This window comes from Paroedura picta, chromosome 6, assembly GCF_049243985.1.
Source record: "Paroedura picta isolate Pp20150507F chromosome 6, Ppicta_v3.0, whole genome shotgun sequence".
Classification (NCBI taxonomy): domain Eukaryota; kingdom Metazoa; phylum Chordata; class Lepidosauria; order Squamata; family Gekkonidae; genus Paroedura; species Paroedura picta.
In genome coordinates, this window is record NC_135374.1 from 126,708,939 (window position 1) to 126,732,865 (window position 23,927).

General features: G+C 47.9%; 1 protein-coding gene across 1 annotated transcript in view; it reads left to right on the forward strand.

Moving 5' to 3' along the window:
- PCDH17 (protocadherin 17) overlaps positions 1–23,927 on the forward strand; it is a 193,592-nt gene that overhangs the window by 65,888 nt on the left and 103,777 nt on the right. Inside the window, exons 2-3 of the mRNA XM_077344311.1 lie at positions 18,327–18,385; positions 18,556–18,728. Coding sequence (XP_077200426.1) covers positions 18,327–18,385; positions 18,556–18,728 — 232 coding nt within the window. The remainder of the gene's footprint in view (positions 1–18,326; positions 18,386–18,555; positions 18,729–23,927) is intronic.

Here is a 23,927-nt window from a genome sequence, read left to right on the forward strand (position 1 = left end):
TCGAGGATTCTATCCCCCTTGCAGTGAAATGGAGATTGTGACCGAGGTCTTGTGATGTCCTGGGGGGTCCATGGGGGTAACGTTTTTGGTATGTCAGGGGCTGAATCTGTTTTTGTTATTCTATTTGCTGTGTTCCCCATTAACTTTTATAAGAATTTTTTTTAAAAAACCAGGGCAATAAAAAACAGAAGGAAAGGTCTTTAAACTCATTTGGGCAAAATTTGAATTATATTTGAAATTTTATATATATAACGTCAAAGAATGAAAACGTTCTTTAAAAAAAAAACCCTGCACTTCATGGCCGCTAAAGTGTTTTTAAATAGAACTGCTGTTCATATTGCCACATGCCTTCAATGAAAACCCATCCATAAAATTCAATTACTTTAAAAATGTGCCCACACAGAGATGCACATTCCCTCCAAAATGTTAATGTTAACTGTCTGGTAACAGTATTTGCTTCGGCTGGAAATAACAAGCAGCGAACAGATGACATGGTGGAGCTAATGTCTTATAGAAGCTGAGCGGCTTTCCTGAATGAGGACTCAAAAGACTGATATCAAGTCGGGAATTCATTCTGTTTATTTATTTATTTATTTATTACATCACGAATGGTCTGTGGCTGAATGGAAGAACTGTGCTCTTTAGTAATTTATTTATTTACTAGGGGGAATGCCCGTTGTATCCAGGACAAGGGGTTGCGTGTTGTGTATGTGCGTTGTGTGGGAGGTTGTGGTGGCATGGTGTTGAGAGATGGGTGTCAAGAACCTATGGTTTGGAGCGTTCATTGAGTGTGGGAGAGGACTGAGCTTTGGGAATTGTGGCAGAGTGGTTACAGATGAGCTTTCCAGAGCCAGGTCTTCAGATATGTGAAGGGAATATCAGACTGGAGATTCTTCTTAGGGGGAGATTACATGGCAAGCAATTCCTCCCAGCTCTGCATTCAATGTCATTTCCCTTCTTGTGTGAATCCACATGGGGTGGTCACAGTACACAGGTGTCTGCCCTGCTTCTTCTGTCTCCATTTTTTTACTGTTGATAAAATGTTCTGTGCCCACATGCTTCTTTCCTTAGAAGAAGGTGGATTTTTGTACCCTGCTGATTCCTACCCAAAGGAGTCTCAAAGCAGTTTACAAACACCTTTCCCATTCATCTCCCCACAATAGACAACCTGTGAGGGATGTGGGGCTGTGAGAAGTCTGAGAGAACTGGGAATGGGCCGCAGTCATCCAGCAGGCCTCAGGTGTCTAAAAACAGTTTCCAGTCGCCTTCCCTTTCTCTCCCCATAGAAGACTCCCAGTGAGGGAGGTGGGGTAGAGAGCCTCACAGAGAAGCTGGCAACCCTGAGAGGAAGACTCTGTGCATGGCAATCTTGACCTTAGTCCGGTTTATGCACACCTAGGTAGTGTGGAATTCCAGAACATGTACCTACACCAATTGAGCAACCTTACTTCCTCTCTGCAATGTTTTTTTTTACCTGAAATAGGTCAGGTGGTGATAGGTGCATTACACACTTTTGAGGCCCCACTTCCAGACTTCAAGAAGTATGTTCAGACCAGGGACAGCCAGCCTCCAGGTGGGGCCTGGAGATCTCCTTGAATTGCTGCTCATCTCCAGACTGTAAAGATCAGCTCCCCAGGCAAAAATGGCTGCTTCGGAGGGGTGACTGTGTAGCATTGTATCCCACTGAGGTTTAGGGATGCCAGCCTCCAGGTGGGGCCTGAGAATCCCATGGAAGTACAGCTCATCTCCAGGCAGGCTGAGGGGAATGTTCTCTCCCCTAACATGTATCCCTTCAAAAGGAATGCAGGTGGCCCCAGACTCCCCTTGGTTGCTTGGCTGGTGATGTCTGCCCTTCTGAAGCCTGAGGCCTACTGCTAGCAACTATTGTTGTCCACAAGGCCAAGTTGTTGTCTAATAAAAGTGGATCACCTAGTTTCCCTCAAAGTCTCACTGTCTACTTTCCTGTAAAGCTAACTCCACTTGAAATTCTGGGCCACTTACACCTTTGAGTTCATAGGACCTTCCTGGCAAATACTGTTTTTTTATTTACCAGGCCAAGCTTGGAAAAAGTCACTTTGGTTCCCATGTCTCCCCAGCTATATACTTGTTAACCATTTACAGTTTCAGGCTGTAAATATTCTTTATTTAGATCTTTCTGCACTTTCCAGACTCGCAGGACTGATGCTGGTCTGTCCGTCTCTCTGTCTGCTGGTAAGGGCTGGCCAAAGCATATAGCCCAGGAGGAACACACCCACATCACTCCCCTCCCAACCACAGTCTGCAGGCCTCTACCTAGATCGCTGCTCATCTCTACAGGCAAAAATGGCTACTTTGGAGGCTGGACTCTGAGGCATTGTAAAATTTTGAAGTCCTACCTCCAATCCCCCAAGAATATTTCCATCCCAGAGGTAGTCAACCTCCAGGTGGGGCCTGGAGAGCTGCTGGAATTACAGCTCATCTGCAGTGTATAACTATCAGCTCCTCAGGCAGAAAGTGCTGCCTTGAACTTTGGACAGGGTTGTACAGATGAAACGGGGGACAAATGAACCTCCGAAACAGCATCCAGTTTTATCTGCACAACAACTCTGTGTGGTAGGCCTCAAATCTACAGAGAGTTGCTTGGCTGCATCTTCCCTCCAGCAGTGAGGTCGGCCATAGCAGTATTTTAAGAGAAAAGGGGCTTTTCTGTGGCCTCCCTGTCAGCCAACTGTCAGGCAGAAGGGGAAAGCCTCTCACCCCCCTCGGCAGCCCTAACGACCTTCTCTCCTTGTGGTGGTCAGGGGCAATGTCACTAGATTGCCCCTAGTCAGGCTGGGTAGCAGGCTGTGTTGACTCTGTATTGGTCCCAAGTCCGGGGGGTGGGTCCAGTCCGATCTTTGGACCACTTTGTGCCTTCTGATTGTTTCAATGATTGGACTGGCTGTGCCCACTCTTTGCCCACCTAGGCCTTAGCTTTTTATATTATACAGTGAAGCTGTTCCAGATTTGGTTGATTTGGTTGATGTACAACCCACCCCTCTCTGCAAACAGGCCTCCTGGGGCAGTTGACAAAGTATAAAACCCAGCACAATTCAGGTTGGTTTCTCTCTTAGCATTCTCATGAAATTCCTGGAGATTTGGGGGTAGTCTCTCTGGAGGTAGGCGGTGAGGGAGGAAAATTACCTAGCATCTGTGGTATATCATAAAGTTTGGTCTTTGACAATCAATTTTGGTAGAGCTAAGAACAAGAATTGCCTGTTGGTTTGGGGGAAAGCTGAGGTTTTGGGGAAGGGAGGGATTTCAGTAGAGTATGTCCATTTTCCCCAGGCGAAAAGATCTTTGTCACCTGGAAGTCAATTGTAATTTGAGGAGATATCCAGTCACCACATGGAGGTTGGCAACCTGGCTCTTTGGGGGAAATGCCGTGCTTGGGCTTCCCTTTATTTCACTGGGGAAATCATATAAGTACCTGTGGCTTTTTTCAGTGAGGAAACAACAGAGGAGGGAAAATGTGAGTTTACGACTTTCCCCAGTCCCTTTTTCTCCTTGATAAAGCAATCATGGCAGTGAAATTTTTAAAAAGTCATTTAAAACAATGATGGAAGTAATTCTGATGTGTACTTCTGAGCTGTGCATCCCATCATCAGAGACCTCGAAGGCCAAGATCCGTCGGTCCCACTGCAGTCGACACGGACTCCCAGATGTCCTCTGGGCCTTCTGCAGAAGTACTTCCTAGCACAGCTGTGGCCTTGACATGATTACAGCAGGGACTGATCCTGAGATACAGAGCATCTACTTTGATGCATGGTCTTCCCACACCCAAATCTTCCCTGCATTGGCATGCAGTGTAGATGAAGCCGAGCTCACAGAGGTGAATCATGCTTCCAAGGTGGAGAATGTGAGAAGGGACAAACCCTGAGGAGATTCATCTTCCACAGCCATTTGACAAAGAGAGTGTTGGCTCTTGAAAAGTTCATCCCCTCCAAGACCTTGTTGGTCTCTCAGGTGCCACTGGCCTTCAGTCTGGCTGGCACCCATAACCAGATATCTCGTTTTGCTTCCTTTCATTTATTACAGCACTGCGTGCAAGTGGCCTTCTCCAAGAATTAAACTGACTTCCGGAATGCAGAGAACAGCCCCTGGGGAGGTGGTGGCTGCTTCAGGGGATGGGCCCCACACGACGGCTATAACTATTATTACTTTCATCATTACAAAAATAGAAATTTAAAATAAATTCATCAAATCATAAGCATGAAGGGCACTTGAGTGGGTTGCTGGATTCTCTCAGGGAGGCCAGCAGATTAGACGTTTCAGGCCTTGTGGAATCGGTCTGTCTTACAAGCCCCATGGGACCGTCTGAGGCAGGATGCCCCGTGAGGGCCCTTCCCTCCTCCGCCCTCCTGCGGAACCAGGACTCCACTAAGCCAGAGTTGGCAAGTGTAGTCATAGGTGATTTCCCAAAGTAACTGGCATCCATATTGCAGCTGCCAGGTCTGAGGGGAAGCTCCTGCCTTCTGCCCCCAGCAATTTTCGGGGGGCCAAAATGCCACTAGATGGTGGCGAAGGGAATGTCCTTTCTGGGCTTTTTCATGGGAGTTGTGGCTGAAGGGTGCACAGCCATTCTGAGGAGACCACTCACTGTGGCAAGCTTTTATATCCCACTTTTCATCGCCTGAAGGAGTCTCAAAGTGGCTTCCATTCGCCTTCCCTTTCCTCTCCCCACCACAGATGCCCTGTGAGGTGGGTGAGGCTGAGAGAGCCCTGAGATTACCGCTCGGTCAGAACAGTTTTATCAGTGCTGTGACTAGCCCAAGGTCACCCAGCTGGCTGCATGTGGGGGAGGAGTGGGGAATCAGTCCCAGCTCTCACCAGATTAGAGGCTGCCGCTCTTCACTACTACACCACACTGGCTCTGTAAAAAGTGTTGTGTAGTTTGGTCCTCAGAGTTTTGGCTGCAGCACTGAATTGAGAATGCGGGGGGGGGGGGAACTATACAGCGGAGGTGTTGTTAAGTGAAGAAGCCAGAGATGGGGAGGGAAACTGGACCCCTCCATCCACTCCCTGTTTTCTTCCTGCAGAGGGGCTTTCCTCCAGGGTGGGAGTCCAGTTAGAATAACACTGCCTGTGTGCAGCGGACTGGCGAGGAGAGCAGAGGAAGGGGGGATGCCTCTCATTTGTCTTAAAAACATCCTTCTCCCAGCAAGGCAGGGGGTTGACCCAGGCCCTGTTCATGCACCACACAGACCAAAGGGCAGCCCAGGCAAGCTCGACCCCTTCCCGTCTCAGAAGCTAAGCAGGGCCAACCCTGACTAGTGTTTGGACAGGAGACCTCTGAGGCTGGCCACTCTGCTTACGGGAGAGGGAGTCCCCGAGGAAGACTCTGAAAGCCCCGGTGAGGGAGAAGGGAGCCGTTTTTCCCTACAAAAAGTTTGACCGCTGTCCGCTTCATCCAGCGGCTCCCCGCTCCCAATTAGGGCCGAGCTTCTAGTTCCCGTCTCTCTGGCTCAATATCTTGTTAGGCGAATGTCTGTCTCTAAATTCGGAATATCATCACAATAGCTTTGAAGTTCACAGGTCTAATCTCCGAGCAGCTTGCATGTGTCACCCCGTATTACATTCGCAGATGGCTCCAGAGATGGGATTGACTCATGCGAATGTACCCATGTCTTTAGAATAGAACAAGAGAGCCAACGCTTAACTCACACTCATGAAAGGGACTTGGCCCTCTTTGGCCAGCTGAGGGAAGGTTTCCACTTCCCAAATGGTGCCCAAGCCCCATGGGACCATTCAGCCTTGTTTATCTTCTTGATTTTTTTCTCTTGGGAAGCTGCCGACTCCTTCAGCCCTCCTGCAAACCTATCCAGTCAGGACCTGGAGATCTCCTGGACAGAGGTCATTTCCTTTGGAGATACTGGCTCTTTTGGAGGGCAGAGTGTACGGCAGGGGGGTCACACGAGGCCCAGCGGCTGGAACCGGCCCAGCTCAGTCTCTTATTGGGCCCGCGAGCCATTGGTGCAAGGGAGGGGACAGGAGGCTACGGGGGAGGGCGTGAGTGGGCGAAGCCAGTCCAGTTGTGGCTTCAGCAAGGCAGAATGACCTCTTCTTCAGCTGTCAAGCAGAACCTCGCTACCTCAGGAGCGGCCTCGCTGTTCAATTGGAAGCCCACACAGCTGCGTCCGTGCAAGCTTGGGGTTCCAAGGCAGGGTTGCATGCTTCTCCACTCGACTTGCAGCTCCAGGGATGGTGTCCCAGACGGACATTGGGATCCCTGTTTGCACATCGGAGAGGATAGACAATCGCCCCCACCATATTTGCACCCCTGATGTGGTGGCTGTGCTTTGACCTGCTGAAGGGTGGCCTTCGGCAGGTTCTTCCATGACTCTGTGGCCGGGCCTCCCTCCCCCATGGGCCACCCGGAGGCCTTGGGCAAATAAGTTTGATAATTCTGGTCTCCAGGAAGGGAGGTCCCTCCTTTCCTGACTCACAATCAGGTCTCCAGGAATCCGCAGTCTGGAGCTGGCACCCTAGTTGGGTTCTCTGGATAGCAGCTTGTAAAGCCACCGTGCCCAAAACAACATTCAGAATAGAGTGAGGGAAAAGTGAATATTCTACAGAGCCATTCTAAGAAGAATGAATGGGCTTAGAAGGGGGTGGGGCTCTGTGGGGCACAGGCTGCCACCCCACACAAAGGCCTTGTTGATGAAACAGGTGAGGGTTTGGGCAATTCAGTGGAAGCAAAATACCAACGGCAGTGATTCCACTTATATTTTGGAGGCCGTGGGGGAGAGACACTGGCGGCAAACGTTTGGCATGAATGTGTCTATTTTATTTATACTTGAATTTATAGACTGCCCCTCTCCGTAAAGTGGCTCGGGGTGATTTACAACATGTGTCCACTTTAAAATAATCTTTAAAAACACAACATTTTTTGCTGATTCCACTGATTCCACTAGTACCAGAGCATCGCTGGCAATTCTATTTAACAGTATGGTTGGAGGATCTCCTAAAATGCAGGGGAAAGCTGGCATAACAAGAAGGACATGGAGTAGAAGAGGCAGAAATGTGATTGTTCCCCCCTAAGGTCCGAGTCTCAGCTCTTAACTTGTTCCACCAAGTGGGGGCCAAGGCTGAGAAGGCCCTGTCTCTGATCAAGGCCAGACAGATTTCTCTGGAACCAAGCGTCACCAACAGGTTGTTATTTGCAGTGTGTAAGGCTTCCTGAGGGACATCCTGGGAGAGCATGGCTGACTTTGTTTATTTTTTTCTGGATTTGTGATACAGAAGTTGGGAATATAGAGTTTTAAAATGTTATGTCTCAGTCCCTGTTGGGGTCTGTGTGTAGGTCTAGCCTCCAGGTGCCGGATGGAGATTTCCTGGAGTTACCACTGGTTGCCAGCCGATCGACTTGGTCCCCTGGAGAAATGCTTCCTTGGAAGATGCAAGGTTCCCCCTTGCCCAAACTCTATCTTCCTTCAGGGTCCTCCATCCCCCAATTGGCCAGGACTTTCCCAAGCCAGAGTTGGCAAGCTGTCTACCCAGTTGTAGGTGAGCCTCTTGTGGCGCAGAGTGGTAAGGCAGCAGACATGCTGTCTGAAGCTCTGTCCATGAGGCTGGGAGTTCGATCCCACAGCCGACTCAAGGTTGACTCAGCCTTCCATCCTTCCGAGGTCGGTAAAATGAGTACCCAGCTTTTTTTGGGGGGTAAAACAGTAATGACTGGGGAAGGCACTGGCAAACCACCCCGTATTGAGTCTGCCATGAAAACGCTGGAGGGCGTCACCCCAAGGGTCAGACATGACCTGGTGCTTGCACAGGAGATACCTTTACCTTTACCTTTTTACTACCCAGTTGTGGTGGATTACAGTCTTTGCTCCAGGGGAAAAGGACAAGGGAACAGCAGGTGGAGCCTGAAGGTTTTCCTAGAGCTGCTGGTCCAAAACTTGACTGTGCTTTGCTTGTGAACATCCAACATTCGGAGCCATGAGGCGCTGGACAGGAGGGTGGTCCGTTCTGCTCTGGCTGGGCCTGTGTCTTGTGGGGCCTGCAGGGAACACAACTCACACGGAGGACTGGAAGCTGAGAAAACGTTGCTGCGTTCAAAGCTGCCTCGGGCACAAGAGGAGCCTTGTCCGGCTCAGCTGCACGAAACCGTGGGGTGGCCACACAGTGGAAGGGATTCTGTCGAGGATACCGCCTCTCTCTCAAGGGCCGCTACTCGCAGGCAGCACAAGGGAGGTTCAGTCCTCGCTTTGGCTCGTCTCCACAGCGCTGTAAATACTCTCTCTTCTGCAGTTAGTTATCTTGTGCTCATTCGGCTAATCAGAATAGGGACATTACCCAACACGAAACTACGGCTGAGCCGGCGTTTGGCAGGCTGAAATCCCGTTTATTTCATCAGGAAAGGCCTCAGCATTTCGCTTTGCAGTTTCCCACTGTAATCAATTTGGTTTTAAAATGCTTCTCACACATGGAAGGTCTTTTGTTTAAAGGGGTATCAATTAATGAAGAACTTTTAGTTGATAAATTATCTGCCGGTAGCCAATTAATCAATTAAATGTGCTCAATTAAATTTAAATGAGTTGGCCCATTATTTAGATCTCAGTGCAGGTGCATTTCTGAGCATATCAAAGGACTTTTTGAGAGGACTTTTAATTTTTAAAAAAGTTTCCACGCTGCAAGAAGGAAGGGCCCTCTTTGATATATTATTTTCGATCCTTTTTCATATCATGTGCAAATAACATTGCTTTAACAGGAAATCTCTTTGCTTTGTACTGCCATTTAAAACGGACCCCCAGAACTAAATACATAAAGTCTTTAGGCACAAGGTAGCCCAAGTTACCTGAATCTGAAAAGGCCCTTTGCTCTCCGTGGGAGAAACTTCCAGACATTGCCTATGAAGTGGGACTTAACTGGGGCTGGGTCCCTCACTGGCAGAGATCTGATTGTAAAAAACAAAGTATGAAAAAAATGAGTTCTTTGTGCTGTTTGCATTGCCCCCCCCCTCGAGTTTCCCAGCTTACTAAAGACGAAGAGAGTTTGCTTAAAACTTGAACGCAGACGCCATCCATCATGAGCAGCCGCCTTTTCTTGGAAGTGTGAAAGAAAAAGCTCGACTTGGCAGCATAAATCACTGGGCCGTGTTTGCTTGTGACTTGGGGGGACCGACAGGCTGAGAGTGAGGAGTTGCGAAATGTGCAAGGATACTAGCCAGCCACTGGGGGGTTGTACCACCTGCAGCCCGAAAGGTTATTTTTGGCACGGAGTGTCCAGGCATTAGGCGTGAAGGTTTTATCCCAATGGTGGCATCCATGTTTCATTGAAGTCTACAACCAGCAATATATAAATAGAAAATACAGGGATGGTTTAAAATGTAGGTAAAGGTAAAGGTATCCCCTGTGCAAGCACCGGGTCATGTCTGAGCCTAGAGGTGACGCCCTCCAGCATTTTCATGGCAGACTCAGTACTGGGTGGTTTGCCAGTACCTTCCCCAGTCAATACCGTTTACCCCCCCCCCCCAGCAAGCTGGGTACTCGTTTTACTGATCTTGGAAGGATGGAAGGCTGAGTCAACCTTGAGCCGGCTGCTGGGATTGAACTCCCAGCCTCATGGGCAGAGCTTGCAGACAGCTGCCTTACCACTCTGCGCCACAAGAGGCTCTTTCCTGCAAATAATAAAAATACAATAAAATAGGCAATGTGCAATAATATAAAATACACAATAGAATACATAAATATAAGACCAAGAATAGCACACTTCGGAATCATCAGTATCGCTGGTTAATCTTCTCTTAATCTTGGGTGCAAGCCATGCTAATCTAGTTACTTTCTAAATTCTCCCCAGATTCCTGTCTAAAAGAATAATTCTCAATAAATGCACCCTAGGCCCTTCCATCCGTGGCACCCTTGTGGAGATTGGGAGAGATTCTCAGATATTTTTAAATGACTCGCTGTCAAAAATGGCATAATCTAAGGCAGGGACTCCCACTCAGGGTTCTGGGGAACCCCGGGGTCATGCAGGCCTTTCCCAGGGGTTTCATGGCCTTTCCCAGAAGTTCAGATGACTGCTGACTTGAGTAGACCTGCAGAACAACAGGGAAGTGGGCTCCAGTGATGTCTCATGGCATCACAATGGAAAAATTGTAAATGATTGATTGATTGATTGATTGATTGATTGATTGATTGATTGATTGATTGATTGGCTGGCTGGCTGGCTGGCTGGCTGGCTCCCACATCTTACTTCCACACCCACTTCTCTGAAGAAGCATGTCACCACTTGCAGGGCTCCTTGAAGCCATGGCCAAAAGGTTGGAAAGGTTTCTTCTAAGATCCCCTTGCCTTCAGCACAACAAGGGCTCATCTCTTCTCGTCTTTTTATGTAATTTCTTTCTATCTTGCAAAAATATGCTCTGGTCCTGAGGCTTTGATGTTTGCTCCAACAACAAACAAGATGGAACTGTTTCTGGACTGTACCACTTCACTGCAGGGGTGTCTGTGTGTGGATATGTATGTGTTGCATAGTTAAATGCTTCACCCTGAGGGGGGGGGAAGCAGTACACATTCATTGCTAGCATATTGGGAGGTGGATCTGTCTATACCAGGGTTTCGTGAAACCCTGGGTTTTCTTGGTGGGCCTGGAAGGGTTTCCTGAATGGGTGGGAATTTATATTTACATTTACATTTACATTTACATTAATCAGGTGATATGGACATATATGAGCCTCTTGTGGGAATTTATATTTACATTTACATTAATCAGGTGATATGGACATATATGAGCCTCTTGTGGCGCAGAGTGGTAAGGCAGCCGTCTGAAAGCTTTGCCCATAAGGCTGGGAGTTCAATCCCAGCAGCCGGCTCAAGGTTGACTCAGCCTTCCATCCTTCCGAGGTCGGTAAAATGAGTACCCAGCTTGCTGGGGGGTAAACGGTCATGACTGGGGAAGGCACTGGCAAACCACCCCGTATTGAGTCTGCCATGAAAACGCTAGAGGGCGTCACCCCAAGGGTCAGGCATGACTCGGTGCTTGCACAGGGGATACCTTTACCTTTACCTTATGGACATATATGGTCATGTCTGTCTGCCCCCACCCTCCCAAAATGACCAATGAGGGGCTTGGAGTGGGTGGGAAGGGGAGGGGCACCAGGTACGCATGACCACAGCTCTGCTTCCCAACCATATTCTGCATGATGGCGCCACTTCTGGGGTTTCTCAAAGCCTGAAGAAGATTTCAGGGCTTTTTTGACAATAAAAAAGTTGAGAAAGGCTGTTCTCTACAAACACAACACCTTTCCTGGCACCCATCAAGTGGGTGGGACCAGAGAGGGCTTTTGGGAGGGACCAGATTAGACATTTGACAGATGGTGCAGATTTTTGCAAACACTCTTTCAGCAACAACTGCCACAACATCAGAAGGTTCTTCACTGTGTAATTGAAGGTAAGTGACAAAAAGCCATTTTGTGCTTCGTTCCGCTTCTTGTGGCAGCCATTTTGTAGCTGTGGCCACTATCCTGTGTCATAACTCCAGCGGTACTTGCAGGCTCGGAAGAGCTGTGGATCCCTTTCCTAAGGCTTTGATGGACTGCCCATATTCACAGTCAGTGTAGTACAGAGGTCAGATTAGGGCCTACTTTCAGGCGCCCACACTGCCCCGAAGCGCACTTTGATGGGTCACTGTGAAGATAAAATGGAGAAGCAAGTTCTCTGGCAGATGGGTGGCATTTTTAAAAAAGGACTAGACAGGTTTTCTGGAAATCTTAAAAATAATTCTGCAGGTGCTTCTATACAGCTGCATCTGAGCTATGATTAGTGTCCAAGAGTTAGGTTTCAACTGGAAGCAAAGAGGCACTTTCCGCTTTTGTGTGAATTGCATAGCTGTTCGCTGAAAGGTTCTCCCTCATTGAGCATAATTCGGCACCTGCAAAGATAAAGAATGCTGAGTTCGACTTCACGGGGGCATGCTCAGGATCCCTTTGAACGTTCTGAGCCGCAGATAAACTTCTCAAAGGAAGCAAGGAAATATTTTTCATTTGGAAATACATCCAAGCATTACGACCTAGACAAATTTGTATTCATCATCAATCTTCTGTGCAGGCACGCATGGGGGCTGTGGATGAACAGGCCTGTTCTCGGGTAGGTCTTTACAGCTAAGAGTCTCCATGGGGCCATAAGCTTCCCCCCACCAAGGCACCACATGGTCCCCTTACCCTCTTTTGCCACAGGAGGAGAAGGTCACACTCTTAGAACAGAGATTCTCAACCAGGGTTATGGAGGACCCTGGGGTTATGCGGCCTTTCTCTGACATTTGGGTGGCCGCTGACATCACTAGGAATCCCTGGAGCCCACTGCCCCTGTTGCTCTACAGGTCAAATCTCTTCACAACGGGGGAAAAACCCAGTAAATGGTCAATATGAGGTTGAAAAGGGCTCTTTTAGAGTCTCCAGCTTTGGTGAGAGGAACGTCCTACAGATGGTTGAAGCTAAGCTGGCTTACGAGTGTCCTCCCTGGCTTAGAAGGTCCTTTTCAAGAAGTGCTTTCGATGTGGAGCGAAGAAAAACCAAACTGACAGACACAGACTTTGTCTGTTCTGTCTAGGTGAAGGGCAGCGTTTCCACATGAAAGGCCTGCTGGTGCTTCACCTCAAAAGCTAGAGGTCCTAGAGTGTTAGAACCTAAGGCAGCATTGTGGGAGAAAGCTCTTAAAGCCTTGGGGTCTCCATCCAAATGGGCTCCGGAGAGAGCTCCTAATTCTCCATCATTGGAATTGCCACATTTGCCTTCATCTCCTCCATCGGTGTCTCAGTGGATCCAGCCTCAGCTTTACTCCCCTCAGCTCATTGTGCTACTGCTAAGCCTCCAGTGAAGATGGCTCAAGGCAAGGCAAGGGAAAATCTGTTCCCCAACAAAATACCTTCATTGACACTCCTGACCCATCACCAGCCTTGCAGAAGAAACCCAGGACCCTGAAATCTCAACCCTTGTTTATCTCCGATGGCGATAGAGATGTCTTCCAGGGGGCCACGTTCTGCCTGAGTCTGATCTGGAGCTTTGAGGGGACAACTTTGCAAGCCCCAGGGACACAAGCTTGTATCATCACCCTCATTGGGTGTCATCATGTACTCCATCAGCAACCATCTCACACAGTTCATTTTCTCCTGTACCTGCAATAAGAGGGGGGAAAGCAGCTATTGAATCCAAGCCCAGATGGGAGGGTAGGAGAGTGATCACCCAGTGGCGGGGCTAATTCCTGCTTCCACAAGATGTTGGCACCAGTCTGGGACCATCCCAGGCCTGGCCCAACTCAGGCTCTCATTTGCCCCATGGCTAAGCATTTTGAAAATTTGAACATGAAAATTTGTGTTCCATTTTTTGCCTGGGCATCAAAGGCCTGGGCTGTGTCACTGTGGAAGAGTTGAGCCATCCTGACCCAGCTCCTCCCCACCTGTGCCCGAGTACAGCATCCTGGAAGGGGAAAAATGCCCTAGGCAGCTTCATCACACTGTGCAGCGCATTTGAGCTGATTGGGACATTTTTATTTTAAAAAAATTAAAAATAACAAATGTTAAATTAATAAAAATAATTTTTAAAAAGGCCCACGCCACCCCAAAGCATGGTGGAACCTCAATGCCCTGGCTGCTGTGCGGGAGCAGAAATTCAGGGCAGATGGGTACAGTGGCCAAATGCTCCCCTGTGGGGAGCGGGAAGAGGTGGGGCACCCTGCCCCGGCCCAAACACCAGGCGGCAGCCCGGCATGAAGTCCTCTGAATGGTAAAGGTCCTACAGATGATCTCTGTTTACTTGAAGAACAGATGGTTTGGATGGCCAAGTTATTCAAGATAAGTCATTACTTTGGGACACAAACTGAAAGACAACATTTTCCAGTGTGTTTATTCAGAGTCTCTTGGGATTATTGCTTTCTTGATTGTGGAGGACATTGAAGACATGACACATAAACTGTGGGAAAAGCCTACATCTCTCCAGCCTGCCTCAAGAATTGTAGATCCCTTTTATAAACTTAAGAAGGAACCTTTTAACTGTTTTAGAACTAATTTGACACCATCCTTCTTTGTTTATGGAGCTGATGCAACCAAGGGACCATCAAGCCTACCACTTTGCTCCAACTGACAAGGAGGGGAGGAAGCTGGATGTTCTCGGACGACAGTTATATTCTTCAGCAACTGTAGGTCTCAAAATTGCTAACTATGAAACCATCCTGATGGGTTATCAGCTCTTCTTGTGGGAGAGGATTCTTCCTTTCTGCGAACTCCTGCTGGAAGATTATTGTCCACTCACTAAAGTTCTGTTCACAGAACCTATCAAATTTTCAAAGCATCAGATTAAAGTTGGATGGCCTTCTATTGATTCAGCTGCAAAAGCCAAGATGAGCACCATCATACTCAGGTGTCATGCTTGATTGAGACCAACAGTGTCACCTGTGATCACCAGGCTTAATGTTGAGAACTTACCTTTTGAGAGTCCCAGTCTTTTTTCTTACAAGGTGGACAAAATGCTGATCCCGATAAAGAAGAATAGGCAGACAGCTAAATCATTAGGAGTCTCGCGTGTGCCCATGGCCAAATTTAAGCACAGGTCTATGAGACAGCCTTGGCATCTGTATCAAAGTGGGGTCTCAGTATTTTATGAATAAGCATTAGGGTTACCATATGCATCAGGGCTCTAATAAACTTAGATTGAATCAGCAGCTGCCCACCTCCAGGGAGACATCTTTATCCCAGAAGACATCATTCTGCTTAGGATCATTGCCAGTTCCTGTTCATTTCAGGGACAGGCTGACTCAGTTTGTTTCAACTTGGGAGGTTGTTACCTCAGACGAGTGAGTTTTGTCCATCGATAAATGCAGTGGAAGTTTAGAACTTAAATCTATCTCTCCTTTTTTCACATTTAAGGGGGTCCAGTCAAGCAGTTTTGTTTCTTGCTCAGGCTTTGAGCTCCTTGATTGATAAGGGTGTCATAGAAGAGGTTGGGGGATCTCAGGCACTGAAGACTTTTTTTTCTCCCAGTTATTCCTAGTATTCAAAAGGTGGGGGAGATAGGCCCATTTTAGACCTCATAAATTAATTTTTGAACCTATTTCAAAGTCCCACATGATGTCCATCCCTTTGATTTTACAGCTATTAAAAGTTGTCATTTTATCATTATTGATTTGAAGGATGTTTATTTTCATGTTTCAGTTCATCCTCAACACTGCAAGATTTTAGAGGTTTCCAGTACATAGTCATACCCTCTGGTTACCTAGCACACCCAGGGTATTTTTGGATATTTACCCAGTTATTGTTTAACTCCTGTATTAAAATCTAAGAGAATAAATAAATGCTTGCCATATATTCCCTTTTTCCGATGACTGGTTACTGTTGGCAGATTTGAAGGACCCTTTGTTCAGTCGTTATGCTCTTGTCCTGGGTGTAAACTGCACGGAGCTTTTATTCCAATCCCAGGTCGATTCAGTCCCTGACGTCTACATAGAATGTGATTTTCGTTTTGATTTTGAGTGATTTAAATTTTCCTTCTGCAACAAGCATGATTGATCTGGCATGACCCTACCTTTATCGTGTGATATCTTAGAGTGCTTTTAACCCTCAATATTTTAAGAATCGGATTGAAAAAGCAGGCTGTTTTGAATCTGGGCTCTGCTCCATGGTGGAGATTCCCTGATTGGCCAAAACTGCCCATGTGACAAGCTTGCCTTAAAGGTGAAGCCCCTAATTTCTCTCAACTTCTGTCAGTCTTGGATTTTTTTTCTCCCTCCTCTGCCTTCTTTGATCCTCTTCCCCCCCCTCCAAAAAAAGAAAGAGGCTCCCGCTCTGCTTGGCTCCTTCCCCCCCCCCCCCTTTCAAGAAAAGAAAGAAAGAAGCTGTGCTTGGCTCCCCCCCCTTCTGAACTCCCCTAATCATGTGCAGAACACCTTTCTGTTTCAATGGGGGGGGGGAAGACCCGAGTTCAAATCAATCTGAATTCAACAGGATTGACAATGGGATAAACAAAGTAAGTGCAGAATCAGCCCTGGTGACATGTCTCTGACTAAGACTCCTGGTGAATTGAATTACGATTAGTTCCATCTCAGAAAGTACAACTTATTGGAGTTTTGCTAGACTCTTTGGAGGGAAAGGGTTTTCTATCTCTTAGCTGTAAAAGCCTACCCACTGCTCATGTGCAGTCCCCATGTTTCCCTGCACAGAAGATATTTGATGAGGAATAGTTATATGTAAGTGCAACTTTGTTTTCCATGCCAAGAAGTCATAGTTCTCAGCAACATCGCTCAACATTTTAAGCATGATGGAAAGCGGTTTGAATAAATAGTTGCTGCTCTGTAAATTGATGTTCTGAAAGCTGTTTGTTCTAATGCACCCAAATTCTGGTTTCCACTCTTGATTCTTCCTCTGTGAGAGGCACATGAATAAGTTGTGTCAGAGCAGTTCCTCCATGATTGTGTGTGAGATTCTGGGATTTCATAAGCTGGTTGTTGTAATCATCGTTTTGTTTTCAGTGCAGTCCGATGCATGGGACTGTGCATGTGCAGGCCATCGGCAAAAATTGGAAGTATAAGCTTCCAGCTGTGGCTAGAAACTTGTAGCAGTCCCCCTCTCCTCTGATGGAGCTGGGAGCGAGAACTTTCCTGCCCATGTAAAGATGGCAGGGAGAGTGTTCCTCCCTCAGTCTTTCTCTTCATTGTCATGGAGAGGGAACAGTATGGCCTTGTTTAAGAAATACTGTCAGTGCATCTTCAAAAATGGATAGATATGACGAGCCAGTTGACTGTCTTCTTTGCTTGAATGAGGGTCATAATACATCCAGCTGTTCTGCTTGCCCCCTCCTTGCACTCAAAGCGAGACATAACACTCCAGTTGAAGGTGGTATTGTGGCAGAAATCTCTGGCCACTGTGGAAAAACTTTTGGACAAGCCTTCAAATTAGGCCCAGCTCTGGGCCGCGGATCCCAGACCTGCTGCGCATGCGCACGTGCGTCCGGTGGTGCCGCAAATGCACACGGGTGGCAATTTTGTGCATGTTTGTGTGCGCTTAGCCACGGCACATGCGTGTTTGCACCCCACTGTGAGCGCAAACACACGTGCGCAGCAGACCCGCACGTGCGTGTATGCATCAAAGTGCTGTGCATGCTCGTTTATGGTCCCGCCGGGCGCAAATGCGAATGCGTGGCAGGTCTGCACATGCACGTTTTTGCGGGGGCTGCCACGCATGCGTGGGGCCCCGGGTCACCCTCCCTCCCACCCCTTGGAAGCGGTCCACAACTCGAAGAAGGTTGTGGACCGCTGATGTAGAGGATTGAGCAGAGTTGTTCTTACTTGCCCCGGGGGGGGGGGTGGACCAGAACCAATGGGATGAAATTAATGCAAAAGAAATTCCGTCTAAACATCAGAAAGAAGTTCCTGACAGTGAGAGCGGTTTCTCAGTGGAACAGGCTTCCTCGGGAGGTGGTGGGTTCTCGATCTTCGGAAATTTTTATGCAGAGGCTGGAGAGCCATCTGACAGAGAGGCTGATGCTGTGAAGGTTCAAGGGGGTGGCAGGTGACAGTGGAGGAGCGAGAGGGTTGTGAGTGTCCTGCATAGTGCAGGGGGTTGGACTAGATGACCCAGGAGGTCCCTTCCAACTCTAAAGTTCTATGATTCTATGAGATTCTCCACTCGTTCCACGGAAGCTCCCTGGGTGACCTTGCGTTGGCCACTCACTTTCAGCCTAATTTTCTTACTGGGTTGGTAAGAGGATAAAATGGACGGGAAGAGAGCCGTGTCAGCTACTTTGGGCCCACTTTGGAGAGGAAAGCAGGGCCGAAAGAAATATTTTAAAACAATAAATAAAATGAATCCTGCATGGAGAAAACTACCACAACAGACCATCAATTAGGATGATCATATTTCATCATCTTATTTTCCTGTTCATATCCATAAAGTCAACTCGAGTGCAGTTTTAGTGTATGCAGAAATAATTTCTCGAGAGTTTTTAAGAAGGCCCCAGAAATTCTCCTGGGCAGTCCTGAATTTGCCAAACTATCAGTTTACCGTCAGCTTGCCAAATAGCTAATTGCAGGCCGCATTTCCCGTCACTTATGTAAATCTTCCTTGTTTGTTTTAGCAGGTAATTTGTGGACCAGGATCACTTAATTGTTCCGAGTGCATAATTACATGCCAGCATTTTCCAGTTTAATTAAAACGTACAAATTTGAAGATTAAGGGAGGGGGCTTGCCTTGTTTTTCTTTCTTTCTTTCTTCTTTTTTTTTGAATTATTAATCGTTCCTCCTCTAGGAAATCTTGTTGCTCCGCAGGAGATTTGTCCAGTGTACAACTCGATGTATTTTTTTTTCCTTTTCTTTCACAGACAGACAATTTTCCCGCAGAGCCCAATTACATGGGCAGCAGGCAGCAGTTTGTTCAAAGGTAAGGCCCTATTAAATAACTTTCTCGGCTTCCCAATTTGCATTCTTGTCAAAATTGCTTGGCCAGAGACTACAATTCCAACGGAGGGGAAGTGGCTGCAACTTTCACATCTCTCTCCCTCTCTCTCTCTCTGTCTCTCTCCTCTTTCTTCTCCCCGGTGCCTATTTCAGTAGCTCCACGTTCAAGGACCCGGAACGCGCCAGCTTGAGAGACAGCGGGCACGGGGACAGCGATCAGGCCGACAGTGACCAAGATACTAACAAAGGCTCCTGCTGCGACATGTCCGTGAGGGAGGCCCTCAAGATCAAACCGACTTCGACCAAAAGCCAGCCGCTCGAACAAGGTGAGTGCAGCCGCCGGGGCTCGCGGGATCGGAGGCGTAAGGAATGATTAGAAACCCATTAGTGCCGCTACGGCCCTCGATCACGCTGGACGAGCCCTGTTGACCATGCGGCCAGAGGAAACGGGAAACCTTCCAGCTGGCCTGCGGTGGGGGCGGCAGAGGGAAGCACGGCCGGCCTCTTCTTGTGGCGCGGACACGTGCACACCGACTTCTGGCTCTCTTCGGGAGAAGGATGCAGAAGCAGCCGCAGCGAATGCGACCAAAGGAAAAGAACCTTTACTGATTGAATAAACCCTCGTGCATTTTGCGTACAGCTTCGTCGGGGCGAATTTCCTGAAATAATAGGAAACAGGAGAATATCTCTTGGCAGGCGCCAAGGTGGTTAAGAGCCAGGACTTGCCTGGGCAACGCATTCTGTTGTAAGTGTTTGTATAGGAAGGAAAGAAGAAATAATCTGGAAGGTCAGTTCTCTCGCACCTGTTTAACAAAAAGTCTAAGGCAGGGGTGGTCAAACTGTGGCCCTCCAGATGCCCATGGGCTACAATTCCCAGGAGCCCCTGCCAGCGAATGCTGGCAGGGGCTCATGGCAATTGTAGTCCATGGGCATCTGGAGGGCCACAGTTTGACTACCATTGGTCTAAGGAGTGGCCACAGGGGGTCATGGTGATTGTAGTCCACGGACATCTGGAGAACCACAATCTGGCCACCCCTGCATTCCCTTGGAATTGCGTAACAGGAATTGCATTTGATAACACGCTTTGTAAATTTGCAGTATATGTCAATGCTGGTTCAGTTTTCTACACGGTAACAACTGACTGTGAATTGCATGCTGTGCCTGTTCTGTGAAATCATCCCGCATTTTATCTAATTCTTAAAATGTGCACTTCACCTATTTTATGTTTTGTGTGATTTCATTAAATTCCCCCTGATGACACCACACACAAAAAGGGTCGGGGTTATTCAGCCATTCAAGATCCTTTTCCTTTTGCCCCATTCATTTCTCAACCTTCATCTTGCCTTGGTCAGGCTCCTGTTTCTCTTTACTATTCAACAGACAGGTAAAACGGGACACATGGTTGGTTATTTAAGATTTCCAGGCCAATGTTGATTTAGTAATGAAGATCAGTGGCCTTTGTTTAAGCCCAGTGTGAGATGACGTTCTTGATCCAAAGACCCCCATGAGCCCAGGAGGGCTTTGAAGTTTTTTGTGTTTCTTAAAGAGTTCCCCATGCCCAGTGACAGACTGTTTTTTAAAAAGTAAACAGGTATTCAAAAACCATTTGTGATACGAGGGTGTGCTGATCAAGCCCCCCCCAGCAGGCCAGAACTAGCACCGGCTTGGAAAATGCTGGTGAATTTTGAGGGCCCTGCCTGAGAAGAGGGAGGATGTGACATCACTTCCACGTGATGCTTTAGGAATTTTTGCTAAAGACCACAGAGACTTGGGGATATTCTTAGAGCGTCACTATGGAGGGCATCTTGTGGCTATTCTTTTATCCCATTCCTCAATATCTCCAGGGCAAGAGATCGAGGCCAAGAGCAGAGGGTTATGCACTGTGAGTGGTCAAATGGCAAGCCTTTGGCTCTTTGAATTCTGGTTTATATATTTCGATTTTAGAGGATTTGTGAAAATGTTGAGCTTACAGCCATTTTGATCTCGTGCCTGACAGGGTCATGGTGGGTTTGCATGGCTTGTGTGGCAATTTAAGGATCATATTCACCATTCCAGTATACGTGGGCTAGGCACAGATAACGCTTCATCCATGACAGCAGAGGCTTCATCAAACCCACACTATCCTTGGGACAGATTCAAGAGGGTAGCCATTTTGGTCTGAAGTAGCATAACAACACTTGAGTCCCAATAGCATCTTAAGGGCCAACAAGACATGAGCTTTCCAGTGCATTCACTCTCCCTCAGACAAGGGAACCATCATCATAAGAGTGCAGGTAGAAGGCAAAAGTAAGTTAGTAGCAGATTAGCTAACTGTGTCATAACTTCCAAGTTATGCAGTGTGATAATTCTTGGCTTAAAAAGCAAATCAATCTTTTAGTTCAGTTGTAGTGCATAAAAGCACTGGAGAAATGAAATAAAAAGGTCATGATTAGTAATTAATGGCAGACACTATCCCAGTTGTAAAAATAAATAATTAAAAGAGATTAGTTGCTTGCCCTGTCAGGAGGAAGAGCTGGGTGTCATCCGCATATGGGTGGCCACCCAGCCCAAACTTCCGCACCAGCTGAGCAAGAGGGCGCATGAAGATGTTAAATAGAATAGGAGAGAGGACTGCTCCTATCGCTACCCTCTGTCTGTGACCCCGGAGGAAGGAAATCAGACATTTAAGGGCTGTTCCCCATATCCCGGCATAGGCTAGGCAGTGAGCTAGGAGCTCATGATCTACTGTGTCGAATGCTGCTGACAGGTCTAATAGTATGAGCAGCGCTGACCCTCCTCGGTCTAGCTGGCATCGGAGGTCATCTGTCAGGGCAACTAGTGCTGCCTCTACCTCACGTCCAGGCCGGAAGGCCGACTGAAATGGCCCAAGGGCTGAAGTTTCTTCCAGGAATGCTGATATTTGGTCCGCAGCAGCCCTTTCAACTAACTTCCCCAGAAATGCTAGATGTGAAATGGGACGATAGTTGTCAGGCCAAGGATGGTTTTTTGAGCAACGGGCGTACCACGGCCTCTTTTAATCCCTCCAGGAATTCTCCTGTTGAGAGGGAGAGGTTGATTATTTCCCGGAGGGGGGCTCCTATTCTTCTGTCTGTTGTTTTTAGGAGCCACGATGGACATGGGTCTAGTGGGCAAGTGGTTGGCCTCGTAGCTGCTAGCAACGAATTTACCTCTGGCTTATATCGGTACTCGTATGATCGTAGTTCCATTGTCTGAGGAAGTGTGCATGCACTCGAAAGCTCACTGCCATTAATTACTAACCTTGATATTTTTTATTTCTCCAATTGTTTGTGAACTACAACTGAACCCTGAAGACTGATTAGCTTTTTAAGGAAAGAAATATACTGCATAATTTGGAAGTTATGACACGGTTAACTAGTTTGCCACTTATTTACCTCTGGCTTATATCGGTACTCGTATGATTGTAGTTCCATTGTCTGAGGAAGAGTGCTTGCACTCAAAAGCTCACGCCTTGAATAAATCTTTGTTGGTCTTAAAGATGCTACTGGACTCATGTTTTGTAATCTTTGGGCACTCGCCCTTGGAAACAGCTGGCAGTGGCTTTATGCATTCCTAGTTTTAGTGCTGACAATCAGACAATGAGCACGAGATACCTTTGCGGTTGAAAAAAGGCCCCTACGAAATGGCCACTGGATGGCTTTTGTAGTTCGCTGTGGGATCTTCTTATTAATGTCAGGCTCAGGATGCACTCCCAAGTCAAAGGATCCTGCCGAGATCAGCAGTTCCAAGACATTGTAATGAGGAGGAGGAAGAGGCTGTTAATGATCCAGGGATGACATCTCCAGCACCGTCTGCTCATGGTGGCTGGGTGTCTTCCAGTCTGTGGAACAGATTCCAACTGGGAGCAGCCTGTAACCTTTCCTGGTTGACGATCTGAGAGGCCCGCTTCTTCTGGAGGAATGTTCCTCACTGAGCCCATGCCATGAAATGCTGTCATGCAGCAGGGATGAATTCTGGGGCTTCTTGAGGGCGTATGCAAAGGTCATGCAGAAAATGCACTAGGCCCACTTGTATTCCCCCCTTGGTAGGCGGCTCCCAGAAGTGGTTTTCACTAGTAGCACACGTAGGACGTAGTGAGAGTTGGCAGCCCAGCTGGCTGCACATGGAGATCAATCTGGTCTCTTGAGATTAGAGTCTCCTATTGTTCAATTTCCTCCAACATGTTGGATCTCAAGATCCAGCAGGAAACAGGGTGGGGGAAGAGTCAGCACCCACAAAAGCTACAGGGTGGCACACGTGTGGCACATGCCCAATGCATTTCTGGGTCCAACGAGCTTTGCCCCTAGTTGCTCTATAATGTCATGGAGCCTGCCCTCCAGAGCAGCCGTTTCCTCCAGGGGAGCTTTTCTCTGTTGCCCGAGGCTCAGTTGTAATTGTGGGAGACCTCCAGGCAGCACCTGGAGGTTGGAAACTCCACTCATTGGCTGTGTCCTGTTACCACATGGTGGGGCTTCCGAGTTCAGAGGCAGAGGAGTCTCCCTGCCACAGGCCAGGAGGCTGGTCCGAAGGACCTGTGGGTTCCACTGGTGGGCATTGTGGTTGCACCTGACTGCCCAGGAAGCGGGATTAGATGGACCATTGGCCTGATCCAGCATGGTTAGCAGTGCCAACTCCGGGTTGGGAAATTCCTGAAATTGGGGGGATGGAACCTGGGAAGGTTGAGGTTTGGGAGAAAGAGGGATGTCAGCAGGGCACTGTGCCATGGAAGTGCCCTCCGAAGCTGCCGTTTTCTCCTGGGGGATTGATCTGGAGGTGCCCTGTAATTCCAGGAGATCTCCAGGCCCCCCCTTAAACGTGGCGCCCTCAGTTCATGCAGGGTTGGGGCCTTCCAAGCCGACTGGGTATTGTTCCGCCCCGGCTTGCCATTGCAGAGAAGAAGCTTGCCTCCCGCCTCCTCGTCTGTGTCGTCTGATTCGGTTTATGCCAATTGCAAGTGCTGTTGATTCCCAAAGAAGTCCCACCATCCTCTCCCGGTGCCAGCTCCAACGGCTGCGCCATCTGCACGCGGGTGTGTGTTCTGGGCGTGCGTTGCACATTTTCCATGTTGTCTCTCCCAGGCAGGAAGGATTATTTAACATTTCAGCTTTCACAGTTCGGTTAGTCATTTTGGCTTGCTGTGTGGGGAACTGATTCACAGCTCTGAGGATTTTTTTTATTTCAAAAAATTGATTAATTAAGCCCTTCTTAATGAGAAGCTATATTTATAATTAAGCAGAAATACATCCTAAGCTTTCTATTAATTGGTGATTAATTAGAACTAGATCTGTTGCCTCCAGCACAGCCAAAATGTTGTAGGATATCCATCAAGACATGCTCATGTGAAGAATGCAAGATGACAGTTTGCCGTGCAGAATATTTAGGGTGTTGCTTCATCATGTGTTGTCTGTGTCATTGTGGGGTGACCTCACTGGGGTGCTTGTGTTCCAAGTAATAAAGACCCCAAAGGTGATTCCCCCTCCCCTTTCCTCTTTACAAACCTGGCTCTTTGCTTGTAATTGGACATTGAT